Below are 24,674 nucleotides of genomic sequence, written 5' to 3'. Positions count from 1 at the left end.
GTGTGTTGCTGGGAATGGGTGGTTTGACACACCAGTGAGAGAGGAGAATGGCTGAGGCCAAAGCTGCAGAGGTCATGATAAAGGCCCAGGTCCTCAAAGCTCACCTCCTCCAGGAAGCCTTCCTAGACTGAATCCCCCTTTTCCTTTGCTCTTCCTCCCCTCCCCATCACCCCTATTCCCCCCCACCCCGCTATACCGCCCTCCCTGCCCCACAGCACTTGTGTATGTATATATGGACATACTTATTATTCTATTTATTTTATTTATTTATGATGTGTATATATTGATAATTCTATTGATTTATTTTTATGCTATTGATGCCTGTCTACTTGTTTTGTGTTGTTGTCTGTCTCCCCCCCTTCTAGACTGTAAGCCCGTTGTTGGGTAGGGATTGTCTCTATCTGTTGTCGAACTGTACTTTCCAAGCGCTTAGTAAAGTGCTTTGCACACAGTAAGCGCTCAATAAATACGATTGAATGAATGAATTTACATTTTTTTCTCCTGCTCCCACTTTATTTGCCATTTATGTCTGCTTATTTTCCCCATTAAAGATTGCAAGCTGCTCAAAGGCAGGAACTATGGCTTTTACATTTATTGTATTCTCCCAAGTGTCTAGTACAATCCTCTAGACTGTAAGCTTTAGCAATCCTCTAGTCCTCTAGACTGTAAGCTCCTTGGTGGGTAAGGAACATGTAACTATTATATTCTACTCTCCCAAGAACTTAATACAATGCTCTGCATACAGTAATCCCTCAATAAATATGATTGCTTGATGCAATGTTCTGCACATAATAGGCACTAAAATACTAGGGAGGTGATCAAGTGCCACAAGGAAGGATAAATGGATAGACAGTTGGCGGGCAACAGCTCCACACCAGCACATACCTCCTTCTCCCCCTGACACTCTGCTCCACACCAATATGCACTCCCCTGCAGATTAGCCATCCACCTGGATTATAACCTCAATGGTGATGGGGAGAGCAGCACCTCCTATAACTAGAAGCTCCAAAGGCAGGCAGCAAGAAGTTCAGAAGAGTTTGTAAATAAGGGGGAATTGCAGCCGATGCCATGTAGCTTCTCCCACCACAAATATGCTTGCTGCTCTCTTCCTCCCTTCAAAGCCCTATTGAGAGCTCACCTCCTCCAGGAGGCCTTCCCAGACTGAGCCCCCTCCTTCCTCTCCCCTTCCCCCATCCCCCCCACGCTACCTCCTTCCCCTCCCCACAGCACCTGTATATATGCATATATGTTTGTACGTATTTATTTATTTTATTTGTACATATTTATTTTATTTTGTTAGTATGTTTTGTTTTGTTGTCTATCTGCCCCTTCTAGACTGTGAGCCCACTGTTGGGTAGGGACCGTCTCTATATGTTGCCAACTTGTAGTTCCCAAGCGCTTAGTACAGTGCTCTGCACACAGTAAACGCTCAATAAATACGATTGAATGAATGAATGAAATGCTGCGGCTTCTACTAATCTCGGGGACTGTCTTTGAGGAGGTTTTCACTGCACTTGCCCCCTCCTGAAGCTGCTAACTACCACCTCTCAACTCCCCAATGCAGCTGCCACCCTGCCCGATAGCAAAATCATTCTGGGGGGCAGCAGGGCAGATCATCCCACCTAATGAAAAAACTTGATCACGTTAATTTGGGGATAGATTTTTCAATATATAAAATATCAGAAAGAACTTGCACCAAAACATTAATTAGAATTAACTTAGATACGTGAACAGTTAGAATTCAATCTCTTTTTTAAAAAATTTCAATCCTGACATCAAATTTGTGAAAGAAAAAACTTCAACACCCCTCCTTTGCTACCCGTGCTTGCCATGCTAGAACAAGACAACTAAGACAATAAGAATAACCTAGAAACAATGGCATATTATTGGATAAATTAAAATGAAAGAATACAATTTAAGACATAATTGTAATGCCATTTGGTGGAATTCTATTTTTAAAGAATTCAAATGAAATATTTCATCTAAATATATCTGTATGCAAAGCAAATATAAATGTCAATTGGACTCAATTCACTGCCTCCCCTATAGTATAACCATCCCCATGAAGGGTAATTATTGAGGGCCTACTTTGGAAGAGCACTGGCCTAGGCATTACTGGGAACATCCCCACAAATCTCCTTCTTTTTCCATCACTTCGAGGTCTCATATATATCCACTCACCCTCCTTTCTTTCCCCATCATCTTCTCTTCCTTCCTTCTTGAATCATATTTGACCGCCCATTTTTAACCCTTCTCATCTCCAGGTTTTGCTTCACTCTCTTTTCTCTCCATCTTCTTCCCCTCTCTCTTAACATTCCTCTTGGTTCCCCAAAGAGGATGTGGAAAAAATCACACCATTATTGGGGAAGTTAGGAAAAAGGACTTAGCTTCAGAACAGAACAACTGCACATCCTCAATCGAATTTGGGCAAATGCATTTATTTTAAGCATCAGGAAATGTGTGGATTTTGCTTTGAAATCCCCAATTAGGGGAAATGACATGGCTTTGAAATACTATAGGGTATCCAAAACACATAATTATTTTGTCTATACAAAGAAATCCATAAGTATTTGAAAATACATTGTGTTCTTGGTTCCAATCTGACTAAATGCAAGGTTTCTCTTTCTTATATTGAGGAATGGAAGCAACAACCACCAAAACAAGTTGCTATTATCATAAAGCATGGTTACCAAAATTGCTCCAATTATTTTTAATATCTACCCTGAGACAAAAAGAAAATAGAGTTTTATATAGGCAGGAAATCTGGCGCCTGGCCCTCCTAGCTAGTTACTGCATTTATTGCTAAGTACTGCATTTACATACAGTGCTTAGAATTCTCCCCATGACCTGCTGGTCCCATGAGGCATCTGGGTGTGCAGGGTATGAATAGAAAGTTACCCTGTTACTTTACAAAGAGGAGTTGATATATATTTTGTCTTCTCAGCCAGTTACTGGTGTAGCTCAAGAAATAGAATGCTGAACATCTGCATTTCACTTTTAACCATTAGATCACACTTTCCCCTAATTTAAGTTTTCAGTATACATTTTAGACAATTGACAGGAATCAGTTTTGTCATTACTGTTACACTGAGGAGCACAAGGCATTCCACTGATGTTGGTTATTGAACTGTGATGAGGAGCTATTAATCCTCATTATCTCAGTGACATTAGAAAACAGAATTAGCAGAGTTTGAAAAATGTTCATAAAGTGAGTGGTCAGCTGAATGACAGTCAAGGGTGAGGAGGGGAAGGGATGAAGGTGTGAAGAGTCTAGATGTAACAGATATGCTGTTGCCAAGACTCGGCATGTGAACACAAGTGAGTGCAGTCTTGGGCCCACTGAAGTCTTTAAATTGCTATTTAAAATTTGCCACCCTAAGCCTGGCCCCTAGTTGACCTTTGCAGAAATATTTCACTGTAGTCAATCTGGCATGGGATGGGAGGATGGGACCTGCAACACTTGGTCCAGAGTGCTCCATAATGGCAGTGTAAAGTGAGAATATTGAGGTTTTGATTTTAAAGTCACTCATGTTTGCCTTTGCTACTTCAAGATGGGACAGGAAACCTCAAATACATTTATAGAATTTAAAACTGAGCTACATCAAGCTTCTCTGGTGTATCGAGAGCTTTTTTTTTTTTTTACCTGGAATGTTCCCCTGTTTCAATCAGAAACCATTTTGTGAAAAGTTTTAATCCAAAGACTAGAATTTAACATAGAAAAAAAATCATGTTGGAGAAGAAACAAACCACAAAACAGAACAGAAAAACAAACAACAAGTTGGTAAAATTTTTGAACTGCCCAGGGGGCTCTGGAGATGGGAATGAGTTAATGTCCACAAAAGGCTTGTTTGGGTATGTTGCAGCATTTTGTTGAAGCTGGTATTTCATTGTTGGGTACAGCTGATTCTGAAACCGGGTGTCTGAGCTCCTAAACTCCTTTATACCCTTCTTATAACAGACTGTAAGCTCGTTGTGGGAAGGGAATGTGTCTAATATTGCACTCTCCCAAGTGCTTAGTAGAGTGCTCCACACATAGTAAGCGCTCGATAAATACAATTGACTAATTTACCCTGCCAACTTAAAAGTAGATTCTTAATATTTACTTGTAATGATGATGATAACTACAATCGAAAGAGATTCTGACTCTGAGAGCTTTTAAAAGGCAAACTGAAATGAAGGAAGTTCATTAATGCCCAGCCAGTTCAGGAGTAAATATTCACATCAGGGGCGGCAACAGTCCCTTCTCCAAGCCCAGCCCTGTCGGCTGTTGAAAGGGGAAGGTGTCCAGCACAAAGAGATTAAGGTGAGCTGAGCTGCAAGTGCAGCCTGTGCTTTTCGTCTCTCAACAGGGCACCCTTGGCTGACTACCTGCTCAGTAACCACTGAGGGCCTGGAAGTATCTGGTAGCCAGCGGCAATCCGACAAGTGTAATTTTCCAACCATGACAGATAGCATTTTGACCCTCTTCAGAAATTTGAATGTTGAGTCAATGTGAACACAGAGATCGAACACAACTGTGAGTACTTTGGAAATGCCAACTGCAGTTTGAGAAGACAACTTTCATTTCTACATCCTAAATGTTTGTTCACTGGCTAACTTAGAAACAGTCTCTTCTAATGAATAATATCTGAGATTAGCTTGGTGCTTCTCTTTCAGAGAGCTTCTTTGAGGAATGATGCTTAAAAAAGTTTAAGGAATTTATTATTGTAAAATTAACCTATTTTTATTCTGGACTCAAAATTGTTATTTCCATCCATATTCCACATATAGGGATCTGGAGTCAAGGAGCTTTCTGTGGGAAGTCCTCATTTACAACATTCTGTTCTTGCCTTCATTTGATAAAGTTCCAATTCCTGCTTTTAAGCAGGAATTTTGGATAAGGTGCTGCTTAATAGAGAATTCTGGTTTGGGCCACTGTTTGGGCCACTTTTACTATTACAGTTTATCTATAAGGTATTAATTTTATATCTGGGTTCTGGTGAAATCTAACAAAGCAAACAAAAACATACTGGGACAGAAGGGTGCAATTCTGAACAAATATAAAAAAAATTATTGGTTATAAACACATCACTTAAAATCATGAGTTTCTGACTGTCCTTATTTTAATTCTGCCAAGAAGCCTAAAAGTCCCAATGGGACTCATCCTGTCATATCTGGAAACATAATTAAATGATTCCAACATTTTAGAGAATAATGGGCAAGTTCTACAATTACTTATGTACTCTAGGGATAATAAAACAAGAGAAAGACTTCAGCGCATATCCTGAAATTTGAATACATGACAAGTGCTATATAGTAGGGTTCTACTTATAGACCAATATAATGGTAGGCGTCTTTTCTTTATTTCATTTTATTTTTTTAGCAGGGAACATATTTAAAGACTGGGGACAACAGTAAAGAACCTTATGTAATATCTGCTTTTGCACATCTGTAAAGCTTGGATGCCAAGACACTCTAACTAGAGCTCAAGGTTTCCCGAGTTCATTTTTTCTGCTTTAAAAAAATCCATATCCATTTATATACAGTGAATAAGAGATGCTATTTGGTAAACAGTTGAATTATATAATTTAACAATGAAGTCTATTTACCCAAAGCATTATTTCCTTAAACCAGTCATCTCCCTACTTGGCAAAAAAATGTATATGGCTTGAAAAGAGCAGATAGGGCATCATTTCTGTGAAGATATTGTTCTCCAATAATATTGACAGCAATAGATGAAGAGTTAAGTCAATGTATTCACATTTTGAAAACAAGTGTAAGGATTTCTGGAACACACATTCATCAATTACTGAAAAACAGTAATTCCAATGCTTTAAAAAAATATTTAAGAGAGCTTTCTTCAAGGAAAGATGTTAAAAAATGTAAGGAATGTATTATTATACAGTTAACATCTTTTTCTGGGCTTGAAATGGTTATTCCCATACAATTAAGCAGTATAGGTCTGAATTTTTAAAAAATTGCATAAATGGCATAAATGTAGTAATTGACTCTATTCAAGAATCTATTTTCTCATTGTTCCGGGAGCTACAAAAGTTACTTCCTTAAATTGAACAGCAAAACGAGTTTGCAACATTAAACCAGAGTCACAGAGTAAATGATAGTTCCTTGGAAAATTACGTGACATTAATATTAAGGGCTGCTGACATCTTAAAGCAGTTCAAACCTTATAGCACTGCTTTGATTTTCTAGGAAGTTTAAATTAAATTTTAGAAATGTATGTGAATTATGGCCATTCTGTAATTTCAGACATATCAGAATATCAGAAATATTTGTGTTAGGTAGCCCAAAGAATTCAAATTCTTCAAGCAGTCTTCCACAGCCCCACCCACCATATCTAACATACAAAAACCAAGAGACTGAAAATCTGTTCCCCTTGTTAGTATGAAATAAGAAAATCTATAACATTTGCATTAAAAACACAAAACCAATTTCAACTTGGGTTACAGGCCACAAAAAACTTACCAACGATACTCAAATTTTTTTAAAAGGAAAAAATGATTAGAATGCAGTTTATTGGGAATCCTTTTGCTGATTAAAAACAAATCCTGAAAAAGAATACTTAATTCCCTCTGAAAAAAATCTATTTTCCTTTGATTACTTGAACAAGAATGGACTATTTATGTCAAATTTTTCAAAAGAAATTATCTTTTAGAAAAAAAATTTAAGAGCCAATTTAATTTTTTTAAGTAGAGGAAAAAAACTCCTGGTAAAATTAAACCCAGTGATACTGTTTTTCTGGAATAACTGCTTAACTACATAGTCTACAATAAAATGTAAATGACAAAATTGTATTTCATAATTTTTGATAATAAATGATTTGCCTCAAAGAGTGGATACACTGATCAATCATTTCAAAAACTGGAAGATGACTGAAGCTAAAACATTTTAAAGGCTGATTTATTCTTATTTAACTAAAACTAAGTAAATACATAAATTAGAGTAGTCTTCCTTCCAATGATACAAGACCAAGACAATACCTTGAAATTTCCTACAAACCAGATTTAAATATTTTAATGGAGGGTTTGCATAAAGATTTGCTACATAATTTTGTCCACCCATTTTACCATATCAAATTCTTCCAACCATATTTTAAATTATCAATTTTATCAGTTGCACTCCCATGCAGCCTCTCTTATTCAAAATAAAATGTTATGTTAACCACCAAAAAAATCCAGATTTTATGAGCATCACTCTCACGATTAAGATTCACTGAAACAAAATGAAGAAATCAATATTGAAATATCAAGTCCTCCACCCCCACCCCTCCCTGGTAACGAAAATGCAATTCTGGGTGACCTGGTTTTATCTTTTACTAGATTCCAAAATCCTGGAAAGTAGAGTTAGCTCTTCCTTATCTTATTACTTCTGCATGACAGAAACAATGAAAACAAAAGCAAATGAAATTATCCTATATAGGGATACTTTTTAGGGTAATATTCTTAAATGGTATTTTAAAAGCATTTATAATCCTGCAGAACCTCCTGAACTCATTTCTCCAATAGCATCTTTACAATACTTCAAACACACTGTAACAAAATAGTTAAAGTTACTTATAACTTTACAGGAGCACAGCTAGGAATGTGAAATGTGAAATTATATGGACATAACATTTATTTTATGGAAAGACTACAAGAGTTTAAAAAAATGAACGCTACATGGATGTAAATGTAAGAATGTTGTAATAAAGTTTTATTGTGATAAAATAATATGCCTAGAATTATACAAAGAAAGACTTCAAGGCTTAACTTATATTTGATCGGATAAGCTGTAATGGCATTACTAACTACTAATGTAAATATTCTTAAAATTTGGAGCACTTTTTCTTACCTTGCCTGCCTCTCTTTCTAAGTCGACATACTCTCGGGTCGGTGTTTGTCGCTGTTCCCCTTGCCAGCTGGCCGGAAAAAACTGAAGAGACAGATTGGTTCCTGTGGCCACAAAAGCCTTTTAGAAAAATCAATACAAACAGGATCAGGAGCAAGACATTACATAAATTATGCAGGCAGTCATTTATTTTTACATCAGTTTATGTCTTAAGCCAAGCAGCACAGAGAATACTTAAAGTCAAAAACATGCACTCATCATTTTTCTTAAGTATTAAGTTACAAACATCTGATTCCACTTTGATGACATTTGCCATTGGCTGCTTAGATATAAAATTCAACATGGAATCAATACTTTCTTTCAGATCATTTTTTGCTGACATTAGAATCTCATATTGCGAAATTCTGGCTAGAAGCTATCAACCCTACACTTAAAATTTCTATTAAAAAAATAGAGCTATGCCAAAATTGCTTAAAACTAAACAGTTTTCAACATGCAGGCTACCATGACTTGAAACAAAGACAGGGAGTTCCAAAACCTTCTCAGGATTTAGTCATAAAGCATTTGGAAAAAAAAAAAATCTGTTTTTTCTTGCTTTCTCTTCGATCGAGATGACAGTATCTCAACAGAAACAGGAACATTCCCCCTTTGCAAAGAGTGTGGTCTGCTGATAGAAATTACTTCATGCTTCCACATGTAGCCAATCCCAGACAACTTCAATGGTTGAAATTCTGTCCTCTTGGATATCTACCAAAAAGGTAAATTGTGTCTGATCTGTATTAAGGGGAAGAGGTAGAATGAAGTGGAGAAAAATATTAACCTAATATTTATTCTTCAAAGAGACCAGCGATAGAAGATAGTCTGGCTCAGTATTCAAAGCAACAGTGCCTGATATGCTCTATGACCCTAAACAACCTAATCACTGTGCCTGTTTCCCTATTTTTAAAATGGAGATAATTATGCTGCTCTTCTTCTTGGAATCAGTATAAGGAAAAGCACTTAAAAAAAAAAAAGAACTCCAAAACAATTTTCCTTAAAACAATGAGTTTCCATCATCAAAATGAAAATGTTGCCCAATGAACTTTTTTCAAGACCACTGGTAAAGAACATTTTTGGCCTTAACTGAGGCAAGCTTTGGAGTAATTTGCTTTTAAGTAGCATACTCCTATTTCAACTAAATGTGAAAGGCTCACATTTCAAGACAAGTTGTTTAAATAGCTACATTCCTTATTTTGATTCAGTAGCAGCAGCGTTCCCCTTATTTATAAAAGAAGGGGAATATACAAGTACGCAAAGACAAATGCTTTCTTTATTTCCATTATGTAGTGCTCTGATTATACTGTTGACAAACTTTACACTTCATATCACTTTTGCCATATAAATTTCTGCTCATCATTCATTAGACATTTGCGAAAATGCAATTAGTGATGGTAAGGTGATTGAAATATTACAGAAACAGGATTCAAATAAAACATGTTCACTATTAAATTCAGGATGCAGAAAATAGTTACAATATACACAAATTAGCACTGTTTCCTCAGGTACTGTAATTACATTAGGATAAAAAACATGGTTACTTGGTACATTCAAGTCACCTCCCAAAACTGGACTACAGGCTCAATGTGTGCCTCTTAGAAAATACTTTTGCTCCATCATTTACGCTTCAGGCATCTAGCATTCTAAGACAGGGTTGCCTTCCATTTACATTATTTCCAATGCCCTTTATGATTTCCATAAAGCAGCAAACATAAGTCATTTAATTTCATGGTAGAGTTTCCTTTTTTTTTAAGGAATGTCAACACAAATTTCCCAAGAGGGACTGAGTAATTTTATAAATGCAAAAAACCAACATTGCACAAGACGTTATCCTAAAAGAATTGTAAAATCAGTTTATTACCAGAACCCATTTGTAAACATTTTAATTTGAATATGGAATACATTAAACAAAAACTTGTCTAAGCATGGTACTGAATCTTCAGAGTTAATAATTTTTTTCAATCTCTTTAGTATTATGTATTGAAACTCCAAACTGAATCAAAGCAATAAAAGTAACCAATTCATTCACAAAAGAGAATACCATTGAGAATTAGAGAAAAATGTTTTCAGCTTTCTAGTCAAAACAAATGCTAAATAGTAATAGACTATGGTGGCAGCCAAAGCAGGTGTATCCAAGAGAAAGTCAGTCTGCATCAAATGATAATTAAAATCTACACTTACATGCCACAGACATGTTGCAGTGTGAAGTGGGGAAGCTGGCACGATAGTAACAATAATAATAATTGTGGTATTTGTTAAGTGCTTACTATGTACGAGGCACTGTACTAAGCACTGGGATGGGTACATGCAAATCGGATCAGACACAGTCCCTGTCCTGCATGGGGCTCGCAGTCTTAATCCCCATTTTACAGATGAGGGAACTGAGGCACAGAGAAGTGAAGTGACTTCCCCAAGGCCACTGTGGCAGAGCCGGGATTAGAAGCCATGACCTTCTGACTCCCAGGCCCAAGCTCTATCCACTAAGCTACGCTGCTTCTTTAAGACAAGTTCAGTGCATCTAATGAACAGTCACCTCTACTACCTCTCAAAGACCTAATGTCTGAGTCTATGGGGGCCATACAAAGACAAATCAGTCTGTATTACCTCACCCCCTGTGAAGCTGCCAACCTCAGGAGGTTTCATCATTTTATGCCAATTATTTTGCCAGACTCCTTGCTCTCAGGGCAGAAGGAATAGGGGGGAGAACGTAGAGAAGTCCATACTATGCAAAACCTAAACTAATAGATGGTTTAAACTTGCCTATGCATGAACAAGAAAACTTTAAAGTTATGGGTCTCCTGGAAGTATGACTCCATCTGCACTAGATACATTTCCTAAATTTCAAGATATTAGAGTCTATTTCTCCCATTATTTTCAAGTTACATAAATTCAGGCAAAAGAGGTTGTGTGGGGCAAGGGGGTAGTAAAATGATAAGAAAATGCTGATTTGCATGTCTTTACATATTTGCCCCACACAACAATCCTTCAAAATATACTGGAATAGTACCATTATGATATTGACGTCTTCCTAGCACATATGTAATCTACTTCAGAAATGCAGTTTTAGTAGTTTTATCAGACCAAACAGAACTTTGATATCCCTCATAATATTCTCAGAATGTTGGCTTTTAATGTAAATTGTCATACACACAAAAGCACCTCCAAAACTGAGATAAAATGTTTAAAAGGATTATGTAAGAGCCTCCATGAAGTAAAAAAACTACATCCTAAAACATAATTTTGCCTACCTAAGAACTGTCGTCCTCTTATTCCCATTAAAATCAAGGCATTCAATCTTAATTTGCAGCAACATTCTAGTTTTACCATTCTCTTATCCTTTTTATTTTCAAAATCAAAATTGGAACACTGCGCTGTCCCTACAGAAATCTCTTTAAAATATTAAATCTCATTTTTGTAATTTGCTAAGGAGTCCAGTTTTACTAAACCCATAAATCCAGTCTCCCCCTACAAAAAAAAAACGGTTATGATGGATAGAATGGAACAGTACTCTCGAAGAACACAGCTGAATGAAAATATTTTCTTCTGTTGCAAACTGACAACTATTTAGTCTACAGGGTTTCTGTGAAGTAACTCATCTTCTCATTGTCCAGAAAATGCACAACTCGAAAGGATATGCTTTCCATTTTCCTGGTTTCAAAACTGTAGAATGTCCTTTTAAACCCAAACACCCCTTTGTAAAAGATGAAAAATAGAATAGATATCCTCTGTTAGAAAATTAGGACATTTTTAGCATGTTGTCCTTTTAATGTTTGATCAAGTTCCAACTGCAGTCATTTCACACATTACATTCCTCCATGTATAACTGAACAATCATATCAGACATCCTTCCATATCTGTACCAGGAGTATACTAGATGGAGGTAGTTTTTTTTTTCCATAAACCAAATAGTTTTGCCACAAATTTCACAGACTTGACTAAAAATGTTTCTCCCCATAATTCTAGAATTTGATGATTTGATAGATTTTTGTCCTAATAAAATATCATATTAACTAGAATTCTTTTGCAAATCAACTCAGTCACAGGTATACAAGAGTACAATAGACTGTCTGCTTATGAATCCACTATGTGTTAAAACATTGAAAAGTTCCAGGGGAGCTCAAATTAAATAGATTTCTTAAATGCACACATCCTGAAAAATCAAAGCATCAAGTGGAAATAACTGGATTTAATTTTGTAATCTTATCAGATTGTCTTTGAGCGTCTTTACAAAGTATGATTTTTTTACATGCCAGATATATAGAAGAGTTAAACTGTCCAATGAATTTTACTAAATTTATAAAAACATGCCTGGAGATAACCATTAGAATGCACAAATATAAATAGCAAGTTTGACAGTCCATAACTTCTAAAATTTTACACTGCATTTGCTGTACCCCATATCTGATACAGGAAATCCTTTCAGGTGAGAAAAAGTTGGCATGACAACGTTAATTTATTTCCAATCCAATTATTTGATAAAGATCAGATTTTTAGACAACTGATTGAAGCTTTAAACAACTTCATATTTGCACTTTATAACAATGGTATAAAAAGTTGTGCCATGTGGATTCTCAGGCCATATCTAATCCACATACTATACCCCTAAACAGATATACAAGCTAGTCAGTTTTTCCTTTTAAAAGGTACCTTGCTTAGGCATATAATTCTTTTATCTAAAAAAAGAACTCTAAATTAGTACATCGCGTTTATAAGCAAAAGGAGCGTATATAAAAGATAAGGCATTTTCTTTCATTTAATCCATCTTTTGTTTAGCAAGAAATTGATTCCTAATGCTTAACTCCCAATATTTAAGCTATGGACATTTCCTTCCTGTTTGTAAATAAATATGACAAAATCTCCACAATTAGTTCCAAACTCTGAGACAAAGATACTCCATTTTACAATGTAAGGCCATTGATTGACTGCCAGCACTCCAATATTAAATAATCTAGTTAACTCAATTATTCAAAGATTTATTATCCAGTTGGTGGAGTATCCAGGCCCCTGGCTTCTCTTCTTTATCCTTTCTGTTGCCATGTCACTGAGTGCTAATTAGCATTAGTTGCTTTAGTGCTAATGACAGCACCATTCAGCAGCCCTACACAGCAAGGGACTACTCACCCCATCATGGTAAAGGGGTTGGAAATGATGCCCCCCAAATTACCTGCCTCACTCAAACTCAAACCAGGCATCTTCAGAGAACCACGACTGTGCCTGATGGTGTGGCAATCTTCGAGGTATGAAAACCAATAAAAAAACTACACGTATATCATATGGAAGCGACTGTCAGTTGCGCCTCGATTTCAGCCACATCTGATAAAAATTCAGTCAGCTGTATCACCTTCAAACATGAAGGACAGCTACACACATCTTATTTCCATCAAGCGGCACAAAGGATAAATGAAAGACGAAACTAGCTAATCAATTTTGCTACTTATTAAAAGCTCCAGTAAAAGGTTTGGTGGCAGAGAAAGCTACAACTACTGCCAAAAATGGGGTCCTTGAGTGAACTGTTTTCCATGTGGGCATGCCATCCGTGACTTCTACCACAGATAATCAAAGGTTAGTCGAATTTGCTATAGGCAATAGAAAACAGAGAGGCACCTTTCTTGCCCACAAGGAACTTACATTCTAAGAAAACACTTTTCTCCTGTTTCCGAAGTTTTATCTTTTATGAGCACGAGAACCCCAAGGTAGGAGAGAGACTTGTTTCATTAGTTAAAAAAACAGGGGTGCTTGACAGGCTCTCTGACATGTGCCTACCCTTTCACTGGCTTGTATTTCTACCAAGGTCCTCTGCTTAGTAAACTGCGGCTTCTAATATGCAAGACATAAACTCTTCTTAGGTAACCAAATATTTCATATTAATCCTCTAAGCAATTCCGAGTTCCTGAAGGCTACAACCCTGCTAGACTGCAAACTTCTTAAGGGTAGGGACTGGTGATGACTATTAATTCTATTGTACTCTCCCAAACCCTTAGTACAGAGCTCTGCCTCCAGTAGGCGCTCAATAAATATGATTGACTGAATTCCTAAGTGGTCCTTTTCCCTCAGGAAACATACCTGCCCCTCGTCGAGCCTAAAGTGAAAATGGTCGTTAGCTCGGTTTGGTTCAGGGGCCCTTACAGTAGCCGTTTCTCGTTTTAATGAGTAAAATTTATTAGCACCATTGTTTTATTGCGCGATTATAAACCCTATCAAGAAACATGCCAACAAACATGCGGGCGGCAGTGAAACAGACGTCCTCCTTGTTAAAACGCTAACTACTCCGACCTTGGTTTCATATTTTCGAATTCTCAGTAGGAAGTGAGTCGGGTTTCACAGCTCTGCAGAGTTCCGGGTTGGAACCGTACGCTTTTCTGAAACAACCTGGGGCGGGGGGCGAAGAGGCGGGAGCGAAGCCAAACTCAACAGGTAAAAACCCTCCGAATCAGGGGGGAGGGAGGGGTTGGCGGGAAGAGGGAGTGATTTCATTCAAGCAGCACTTACGATTTCCGAGCGCCCGTCTCGGCAAGCATTTTGAAACCTCGCCTGTCTCTCTTCGTGAGGTCTGTCTCGGAACCCCGTGTACTTAATCTGAAAAGAACAGGAGGAGCCAAAAATCAAAAGTTAAATCCTTGAAGACTCTCCGCCTGGGCTGGTTGCGCGGAGATAAGAGGAAGCTAAGTCTGCGGCACAGACACCATGGAGGGAGAGATTGACACCCTCTCCCCCACCCCCACCCCCGGCCCTGCAAAACCACGGGAAACGAATTTCACCCGGGACCGCGCCCGGCCCCGGCTCTCCGCAGCATCTGCCCGGGAGTGGGAAAGAGCCGGGGTTCGTCCGGGGCGACGAACGCTCTGGGTGCCAGGGGGAAGGGGGTGAGAGAGAGAGAGAGAGAGAGAGAGAGAGAGAGGCGCGAGGAGTCTCCCTTCCTGGGGCTGAGGTGGGGGGAAAATGCCATCCGACGGGACGCACCGGCCTCCTGATCCCGCCGCCACCGCCGCCTCACAGGAAGTTTAAGAGACGGGCCACTTTGACAAGAGGCACCGAAACTTCTCTCCTACCCGCCCGGGTCCTCGAACCTCAAGAAACCTGACGCCGGGAACCGCCTACCCCCTGCCCTCTACCCTCGCCCCCACTCCGGGGCCGGGGGCCGAGAGGCGGCCCCCCGCCCTTTCCTCGGTCCTACGAGGGGCCACCCAATCTCCCAGCCCTTCGCCCGCCGACCCCTCACCTCGCACTCCCGGCTCAGTTTCCTGAAGAACTCCTCGTTCTCGAACTTGCTTCTCTGGTCGGGAACGACCCGCGGCATCTTCCCGCCCTGAAAGGGCCGGGCGGGGTCGGCCGGGGCTGAAGAGAGATGCCTGGCGCCTGGGTCCGCCGTCTGCCGGGGGGATGGACCCGGGCTCCGAGTGCTGTTCGCCGCTGGCTCGGAATCACCGACCGCGGCACTTCCCTTTGTCTTCTGTCCTACTCTGCTGATCCCCGGCTCCTGCCCGGCGGGGTGTGCGTCTGTGGCGCCGCCGCCGCCGCCGGAGCCTGCTCCGCGCGCTGACTGAGTTCGCGCGCCGCCTCGCTGCTGCAGCCGCTGCGACTTCCTCTGTCTCAGCCTCTTGTTTCCCCCCTCTCTCCTCTCGCGCGCCCGCTATCCCTCCGCCCTTGCCTCCGCCCTCCACCTCCCTTTTCTTCCCTCCCTCTCCCTTCTCCTCTCCCCTCCTCTTTTTCCCCTCCCTCCCCTACCACCTTTCCCCCCCTCACTTCCCCTCCTGCTCCCCCCTTCCTCCCTCCCTAGTCCCCCTTCTCCTTTCCCCCTCCTCTCTCATCCTTCTCTTCCCCCTCCTCTCTCATCCTTCTCTTTTCCCCCTCCTCCCTCATCCTTTTCCCCCCTCCTCTCATCTTTCTCCTTTTCCCCCTCCTCCTTTTCCTTCCCTTTCCCCGTTCCTTTTTCCTTCTTCCCCTCCTCCTTTCCCCTCCTTCCTTCTCCCTCCTCCTCCTTCCCTCTCCCCTTCTCTTTCCCCCCTCCTCCCCTTCTTTCCCCCTCCTCTTTTCCTTCTTTTTTCCTCCTCCTACTTCTCCCTTCCCTCCTGCTTCTTCCTTCTCCCTCCCCTTTCTACTTTCTTCTCCCCTCCCTTCCTACTTCTTCCTTTCCCCCCACTTATTCCCTTCTCTTTCCTCCTCCTACTTTTTTCTCCCTCTCCCCTCCAACTTCTTCCCTTCTTTCTCCATGCTACTTCTTCCTTTCTCTTTCTCCACCCCACCTCTTCCCTTCTTTCTCCCCTAGTACTTCTTCCCTTTTCTTTTCCCCTCGAACTTCTTCCTTCTCCTTTACCTCCTCCCCTGCCTCTACTTCTCTTCTCCGCTCCCCCACCCTCCCTCCCTCTCACCCTTACCTTCTCCCCTTCTCTCCCCATGAGTTTTATTCTCGCCCACCCACTCTTCCCCTTCTCCAACCCCTCACTCTTCTCCTCCACCCACTCTTGTCCTCTTCTCCTCTTCTCCCCCCACTCTTGCCCTCTCCTCCGCGCCCCTCCCTGCCTTCCCCCCTCTGGGCTCGCTCGTTCGGAAACTCCAGCCAAACAAGTCACACCATTCACAAGTCTCCGGACTGCCGCGCATGCGCCTGTCCTGTGCCTGCCCCGCGTGCAGCCCCTCCGAGCGGGCGGAGCTGGACTTTAGCGGCTGCGAGCGGCAGGCCTGCGCAATCTCGGTGCCCGGGGAAGGGGCCGGCGGGGCTCTTGGGGCGTATTTTCCAGCAACCGGGTACTAAGCTCGCCAAGGGGGGCAGCTTCCCCCCTCCCCCCCCCCGAACCGCCGGGGGTGGGTCGGTCTAGCTTGTTTCCGGCTTCCCGTTGCAAGTGGCTCGAGTAGTGGCCGGGGCGGGCCGGGGAGCCCGGACACCGGGGTGATGGAGATGCCATTCCTGAACCCACTACCCACCCCCTTCTACCCACGGAAGGCGGTGTCTCTCCCCAGCGGGCAGGTACTCCCCCAACAGTTTGTGGCTGCCCTCCCAACCGTGCGCTGTAAAGGGGAAACCCCTGCTCCCCCTCCGCTCGACAGTCAGTTTCTCTCCCCCCTTCCCCCTCTGGCCCTCTTCTTTCCCCCCTCATCTCCTTTCCCCTCTTCTTCCTCTCTCCCCCTCCCCCTTTCTCTCCCTTCTTCCCCCGTTTCCTCACCCTCTGCGTGCCAGCAGTCCAGTTTACCTCCCCAAAGAGTGGTCTCCTCTCTTCCTCCGCAACCCGACGCCCTATATCTCCCTTCACCGAATCCAAAAGAGCAAGAGCCAGGACTGCGCGCCCTGATCCACATTTGACCTGGCCTCAAAGGGCTGCCCCTGAAAGAAAAGAACTATTCCACAAACCCCCAGAATCCGGGAATTGCTGACTCAAAGGCTGGCAGTCAGGGGCTGTGGCAAACCTCAGAGTCCCAGAGTATTTAGTTGGGAAGGGGTCTCATCTCAGCACCCAGGGCAAGAAGAAAAGAGCAGCAACAGGGAAGGAGAAGCATCTGCAGTTTTAACGGGTTCCCCACAAACGACACCCCATCTTACTCGAGAAATGTTCTACCCTGAATTGGAAGTCAGGCCGCTCGTTATTTTTATATGCGACCAAGGCATGAGAAGTGTGATCAACATTTCTAAAAGACTGGAGATTCTGAAAAGAATAATTGGAGGTGTGTAACATGTTATCAACCATCAGATATGATGCAAAATCAGCACATGATTTAAAACTGTATAAAATCCACTATTTTTTAAAAGCTAATAAATTCATGAATTCTATCCAAGTAATAGCTAAAAACTTACACCCTCTGTCTCAGGAGAGAAGCTGGGAACATATTTGTTGGTGTAGTACTGTACTATGTGCTTGGGTGTGTAACAGACAATTCCCAGTCCACAGCGAGCTTACAGTCTGGGGTGTGTGTGAACAGACATTAATATAAATAGATTACAGATACATAAGTGCTGTGGAGCTGGGAGCAGGGATGAGTGAATAAAAGGAGCAATTCGGGGTGATGCAGAAGGGATTGGGAGAAGGGGAAAGAAGGGCTTAGTCAGGGAAGGCCTCTTGGAGGAGATGTGCCTCAATAAGGCTTTGAATGGGGGGAGAGTAATTGTCAGATATGAGGAGGGAGGGCATTCCAGGCCAGAGGCAGGACGTGGGCAAGAGGTTGGCGGCAAGATGAGATAGAGGTAGAACGTGTGATTTGAAATATTCAGGAGGCTGATATGGGGGTGTTATGTCACATTCATTCAATTGTATTTATTGAGCGCTTACTGTGTGCAGAGTACATCCCACTACCCTGCACTACACTGGGGCTTGCTGCTTTAAATCAAGAATTATTGTCTCTTAAAATGTCTCAAATTATAGTGTTATAATTGAGGAAATTCAAACAGATTCAGTAAAAAGGGGAAATAATATGCAGGCAGCAAAGGAGGGGTTGGAAACAAAAGAATCAGCATGATGAAGGAGATAGGAGAAAGGGCAGAAACCTGCTTGGGACTTTTTTTTAACTAATCAGGACAGAACATAACTCATTCTACAGGAATATGGCCATAGATGCAGACCTGCTGGGGTAGGTTATAGAAAGGCATGTTGCCTTTGAAACCAAAATCTCAAGTCCACGTGGCCTTGAGCAGTACTCAATTGGGTCATGTCAGGGAATGTGCCAGCCAAATGGGGGCCAGTCTTCTTGTGCTCTACCAATTGTTCAGGTTCCCCATTTGTGCCCAACTATAGTTAAAGAACTAGCTGGCTTTAAGCCTTGAAGCCCTAGTTAGTTTTTGGTCTGGGTCCTCTCTAAGCACTCCATTGCCATTCCTCTTTCCTCCCCTTCCTAACCACAAGAACGTTGCCTGGCCATCACTTGTGGCTGTAGGAGCTTTCTTGATACTTTTTAAAGAAAAATTATGTTAGGTACTTACTATGTGTCAGGCACTGTATTAAGCACTGGGATAGATATAAGCTAAGCAGGTTAGACACAGTCCATGTCGCACATGTGGCTCACAGTCTGAATCCCCACTTTACAGATGAGGTAACTGAGGCACAGAGAAGTGACTTCCCCAAGGTCACACAGCAGTGAAGTGGTGGAGCCGGGATTAGAACACAAGTCCTATGACTCCCAGGCCCGTGCTCATGCCACTAGGCCATGTTGATTCTTATTGCCTGATGTGTGACCTTGAGAAGGTCACTTCTTTGAGCCTCACTTTCTTCATATGTAAAATGGAGTTTCATTACTTATTCTCCCACCTACATAGCCAGTGAGTCCTATGTGGGACAGGGACTGTGTCAGACCTGATTGATTTGTATCTACCTCTGCCTAGGAAAGTGCTTGACACATAGGAAGTGCTTAACAAATATTATTATTATTATTGCTATTACTATTAGATACCCTTCTAAAAATATTACAAATACCATTTCATTCATTCATTCAATAGTATTTATTGAGCGCTTACTGTGTGCAGAGCACTGTACTAAGCACTTGGGAAGTACAAGTTGGCAACATGTAGAGACGGTCCCTACCCAACAGTGGGCTCACAGTCTAGAAGGGGATTTCAGATTTAGAGACGCAACAAGGCCTAGTTGGAAGAATCACGGGCCTGGGAGTCAGTGGACTTGACTGACTCTGCCCCTTGTCTGTTGTGTGATCCAGGGCAAATTGCTTCAGTTTTCTGTGCCTTGGTTTCCTCATCTGTAAAATGGGGATTACATCCCTGTTCTTCTTCCTACTTAGACTGTAAGCCCCATGTGGGACAGGGATTGTGTCTAACCTGATTATGTACCCAAGTGCTTAGTATGGTGCTTGGCACATGATAAACACCTAACAAATACCACGATTATTAAAACTTACATTTTGCATACACTCTTAAACATTACAGAATATCGAGAACACAGTCAATGAATACCATTGCTAGTACTGCTGCCCTGAAGTCAAATTCCTTCAGCTCCCGGAAGCTAGGGCTTCATGTTGGGAGGCTCTCTCTCTCCCCCTTCTCTCTGAAGCCATGGAAGAAAGGGTTTGTGGATTTCTCAGCAGCACCATCCCAGGAGGTCCTGAAAAAGTACAGAACAGAAATAGGAGATCATAAAAGAAGATTGGAGTGGGAGTTGTGGAAAGAGGAAAATAGGCATAGGAGCAGAAAAATTTCAGAAAGATAGTAAGATACTTATAACCTCTCCTCCCTGCATACGTTTTGAGTTCTGTATTTGTCCAAAAGTTTTTTTTATTTTTTTTTGGTTAATTTTGAAGAAGTAATTCAGATGATATAGTTTTCCTTGAATGCATCTACAGTGCTATGTGATGTTTTACCAGATTGACTCAGCTCTCCCATAATATCCATTTCACTGTGCATTTTGATTAGAATGTTGTTAAGGAATTATGGAACATTCTCTTGATAGTGTATTTTCATTTGAATAGGAAGTGATTGTGATGTCAGAAGAAATGGCCGTGCGTATGCACGCCGCACCTATCTCGGCACACTTACCATAACACAAGTGTAATGTTAGTGTATTATTATGCCCATGTTACCGGAGAACTGATTGTATCATCTTTTCACTGATGGATGACTCTATTCTATATCAATTACTGAGCATCTGGGAGAATGGCTATATATTATACTTTATAGTAAAATAATAATAATAAAAACATAATCATAATAATAAAATAATAACAATAGCTTCCGACCTCTCGTCCACATCCTGCCTCTGGCCTGGAATGCCCTCCCTCTTCATATTTGACAGACAGTCACTCGCCCCACCTTCAAAGCCGTGTTGAAGGCTCATTTTCTCCAAGAGGCCTTCCCCAACTAGGCCCTCATTTCCTCTTCTCCCACTTCTTTCTGCATCACCCTTGTACTTGGATTCGCACCCTTTATTCACCCCTCCCTCAACCTCATGGCACTTATGTGCATAGCCGTAATTTATTCTTTCATATTATTGTCTGTCTCCCCCTCTAGACTGTAAGCTTGTTGTGGGCAGGGAATATGTCGACCAACTCTGTTATATCGAACTCTCCCAAGTGCTTAGTACAGTGCTCTGCACACAATAAGCACTCAGTAAATAAAACTGATGAACACTATGTGCAGAACACTGTAATAAGCCCTTGGGAGAGTACAAGACAACATAATGAGCTTACAATCTAGAGGTATCATTCCATGTAGTAGATGTAGTACTTAAAACATGCTGCTTTAAATTTTATAATGTGAAGTAATCAAAATGTAGATTTCTTGGGTGATGTAGAGGTAACATGCATAAGGAATTGAGTATAGATATGGGCACCAAGTCCTAACAAGCAGGATAGATGTTGGTCAAGCCTGCGTGGAGCAAGGGTATTTCTTAGAGTGTTTTTTCTTGTGGAAATACTCATTTTTGCCCCAAATCAGTATGGGTCTAATCTAACACTCAGTATCCAACTGACAAAGGACAGAGAATGTGTCTACTGACTGTTACATTATTATATTTTACTTTCCCAAGTGCTTAGTACAGTACTCTGCACACAGTAAGCGCTCAGAAATATGATTGATTGAGAGAACCATAAAGTCCTCCCTAGAGCTCACCTTGAGAACCATAATAACAGCATGCCTGATTGACAAGAGAGTATTTTACCCTTCTCCCTCAGCTGCTTCCTGAAGAGCCGCAGTGTACCAAAAGTGGGGCATCAGGGTGAGGAAGCGTTCAGTCCATGTTTCCCCACTCCTCAAGAACCTCCAGTGGTTGCCCATCCACCTCTGCATCAAACAGAAACTCCTTCCCAACAGTTTTAAAGCACTCAAGCACTCAATCACCTTGCCCCTCCTACATTCATTCATTCATTCATTCAATCGTATTTACTGAGCACTTACTGTGTGCAGAGCACTGTACTAAGTGCTTGGGAAGTACAAGTTGGCAACATATAGAGACAGTCCCTACCCAACAGTGGGCTCACAGTCTAGAAGGGGGAGACAGACAACAAAACAAAACATATTAACAAAATAAAATAAGTAGAATAAATATGTACAAGTAAAATAAATAGAGTAATAAATATGTACAAACATATATACATATATACAGGTGCTGTGGGGAAGGGAAGGAGGTAAGGCAGGGGGATGGAGAGGGGAAGGAGGGGGAGAGGAAGGAGGGGGCTCAGTCTGGGAAGGCCTCCTGGAGGAGGTGACCTCTCAGTAGGGCCTTGAAGGGAGGAAGAGAGCTAGCTTGGCGGATGTGGGGAGGGAGGGCATTCCAGGCCAGGGGATGACGTGAGCCAGGGGTCGACGGCGGGACAGTTGAGAACGAGGCACGGTGAGAAGATTAGTGGCAGAAGAGCGGAGGGTGCGGGCTGGGCTGTAGAAGGAAAGAAGGAAGATGAGGTAGGAGGGGGCAAGGTGATGGAGAGCCTTGAAGCCGAGGGTGAGGAGTTTCTGCCTGATGCGTAGGTTGATTGGTAGCCACTGGAGATTTTTGAGGAGGGGAGTAACATGCCCAGAGCGTTTCTGGACAAAGACAATTCGGGCAGCGGCGTGAAATATGGATTGAAGTGGGGAGAGACAGGAGGATGGGAGATCGGAGAGGAGGCTGATGCGGTAGTCCAGACAGGATAGGATGAGAGCTTGAACAAGCAGGGTAGCGGTTTGGATGGAGAGGAAAAGGCGGATCTTGGCAATGTTGCGGAGGAGAGACCGGCAGGTTTTGGTGACGGCTTGGATGTGAGGGGTGAACGAGAGAGCGGAGTCAAGGATGACACCAAGGTTGCGAGCTTGTGAGATGGGAAGGATGGTAGTGCTGTCAACAGTGATGGGAAAGTCAGGGAGAGGGCAGGGTTTGGGAGGGAAGACAAGGAGTTCAGTCTTGGACATGTTGAGTTTTAGGTGGCAGGCAGACATCCAGATGGAGATGTCCTGAAGGCAGGAGGAGATGTGAGCCTGGAGGGAGGGAGAGAGAGCAGGGGCAGAGATGTAGATTTGACATCTACATCTCCTTGCTGCTGTCCTATTACAATACAGCCCACACACTGCTCCTCTAATACCAACCTACTGACTGTACCTTGATATCATCCATCTCACCACTGACCTTTCGCCTATGTCCTGCCTCTGGCCTGGGATGCCCTCCCTCTTCATATCCGACAGACAATTGCTCTCTCCCCACTTCAAAGCCGTATTGAAGGCGTGTGTCCACCAAGAGGCCTTCCCTGACTAAGCCCTCTTTTCCTTTTTTTTCACTCCGTTGAATCACCCTGACTTACTCCCTTTTTCATCTCCTCTCAGAGTCCCTCAGCCCTCATGTACCTATCCGTAATTTATTTATTTATATTAATGTCCATCTGCCCCTCTGGACTGTAAGCTTGTTGTGGGCAGGGAATGTGTCTGTTACATTGTTATGTTGCGCTCTCCCAAGCACTTAATATAGTGCTCTGCACACAGTAAGCACTCAGTAAATACGAGTGATTGATTAGAAGCAATGGAGAGTCAATCCAGTGGGTTTTCCAGCCAACCAAGAAGCCCTCACAAATGCATAGTCATACAGCGAACAATCCATGAAACATTCAGCTTGCAGTCAACCTGGCAAAATTACAACAGAAAGAACTAGCTGCAAGTCTCCCTTTGGTTTGAAAACAAAACTGCCTCTGATTTGGGGATTTTCTTTTCCTAAGTGTTGGATTTGCCCCAGGCAGGTTTGGCTGGGTGTGGCAGAGGAGCTGGATTTGGGAGCCAGAGGATGAGGAAGGAAGCAGGGCCTGGAGGTGAAGGGAAGAAGAGGAAAAGAGAGCAGGTGAAGTGAAAAGAAGAGGAAACCTGGGGAGCTGGGAACTTATGGGGGACAGGAACCAAGAAGAGTATATCTATAATTGTATTTATATTGATGCCTGTTTACTTGTATTGATGTCTGTCTCCCCACCTCTAGACTGTGAACCCGTTGTGGGCAGGGATTGTCTCTCTTTTTTGATTTATTGTACTTTCCAAGCAATTAGTACAGTGCTCTGCACAAAGTAAGCACTCAATTAATAGAGAAGCAGCATGGCTCAGTGGAAAGAGCATGGGCTTTGAAGTCAGAGGTCATGGGTTCAAATCCTGGCTCCGCCAATTGTCAGCTGTGTGACTTTAGGCAAGTCACTTAACTTCTCTGTGCCTCAGTTACCTCATCTGTAAAATGGGGATTAAGACTGAGCCCCGTGTAGGACAACCTGATAACCTTGTAACCTCCCCAGCGCTTACAACAGTGCTTTGCACATAGTAAGCACTTAATAAATGCCATCATTATTATAATAAATACGATTGAATGAATGAAAGAGCAGGAGAGAAAGGAATGAATTGCAGAGGAGGAAAGAGAGAAGGGAAGGAATTTGAGTGCAATTGGAAAGAAGAGAAGTAGGAAAGAATTTAGTTTCTGGTTCCTGGACAATATATCAACCACCTCTGGGAGGAAAGGTGGGAGAGAAAGAACAAATCTCTAGAAAACTGAAAGAATAGACTCTGCTGCAATCTGAAAATGCTAATCTGAGGAAAATGGGAGCTGGGCAAAGCAGCATTAGAGAAATTGGAGCCAAAGTGAGGAGAAGGGGAATGTAGCAAAGGCAGTGGGGTTGGGGGGTATAGACAGGGTGATGGGAAATACAGGTCAACTTTTACAGGGGAGGTGAGCTAGCGGCCAAGTTGAGAAGATAAACAAAGAAAACGAAATTGCATTTGAGAAGACCTTTCAGCCTGGAAAGAATCACTTTTGTTTTTGCAATGTAGTAGCTGAAGGAAGTGGTGCTGGAAACAAATTTCCTCAATCAAGAGCCACAAAAACAACAAGCAGGCAGGGAGGACAGCCAACATGGATGGGGAGAGAGAACAGACTGGCAGGGGTCAACAGAAA

At 42.1% G+C, this 24,674-nt stretch overlaps 1 protein-coding gene across 2 annotated transcripts in view; it reads right to left on the bottom strand.

Annotated features, from left to right (window-relative positions):
• Nucleotides 1–15,407, bottom strand: part of CBFB (core-binding factor subunit beta) — a 62,506-nt gene extending 47,099 nt beyond the window's left edge. For both annotated transcript variants that reach the window (XM_038740127.1, XM_038740126.1), the window contains exons 1-3: nt 15,080–15,407; nt 14,350–14,436; nt 7,828–7,944 (exon numbers count right to left, since the gene is read on the bottom strand). In XM_038740127.1, coding sequence (XP_038596055.1) covers nt 7,828–7,944; nt 14,350–14,436; nt 15,080–15,157 — 282 coding nt within the window. In that variant the 5' untranslated portion in view covers nt 15,158–15,407. The remainder of the gene's footprint in view (nt 1–7,827; nt 7,945–14,349; nt 14,437–15,079) is intronic.
• Between the last annotated feature and the right edge of the window lie 9,267 nt (nt 15,408–24,674).

Source organism: Tachyglossus aculeatus, chromosome X1 (genome assembly GCF_015852505.1).
Source record: "Tachyglossus aculeatus isolate mTacAcu1 chromosome X1, mTacAcu1.pri, whole genome shotgun sequence".
Lineage (NCBI taxonomy): Eukaryota > Metazoa > Chordata > Mammalia > Monotremata > Tachyglossidae > Tachyglossus > Tachyglossus aculeatus.
The sequence above is the reverse complement of the archived record's forward strand: the minus strand, read 5'-3'. Positions and strand labels throughout refer to the sequence as shown.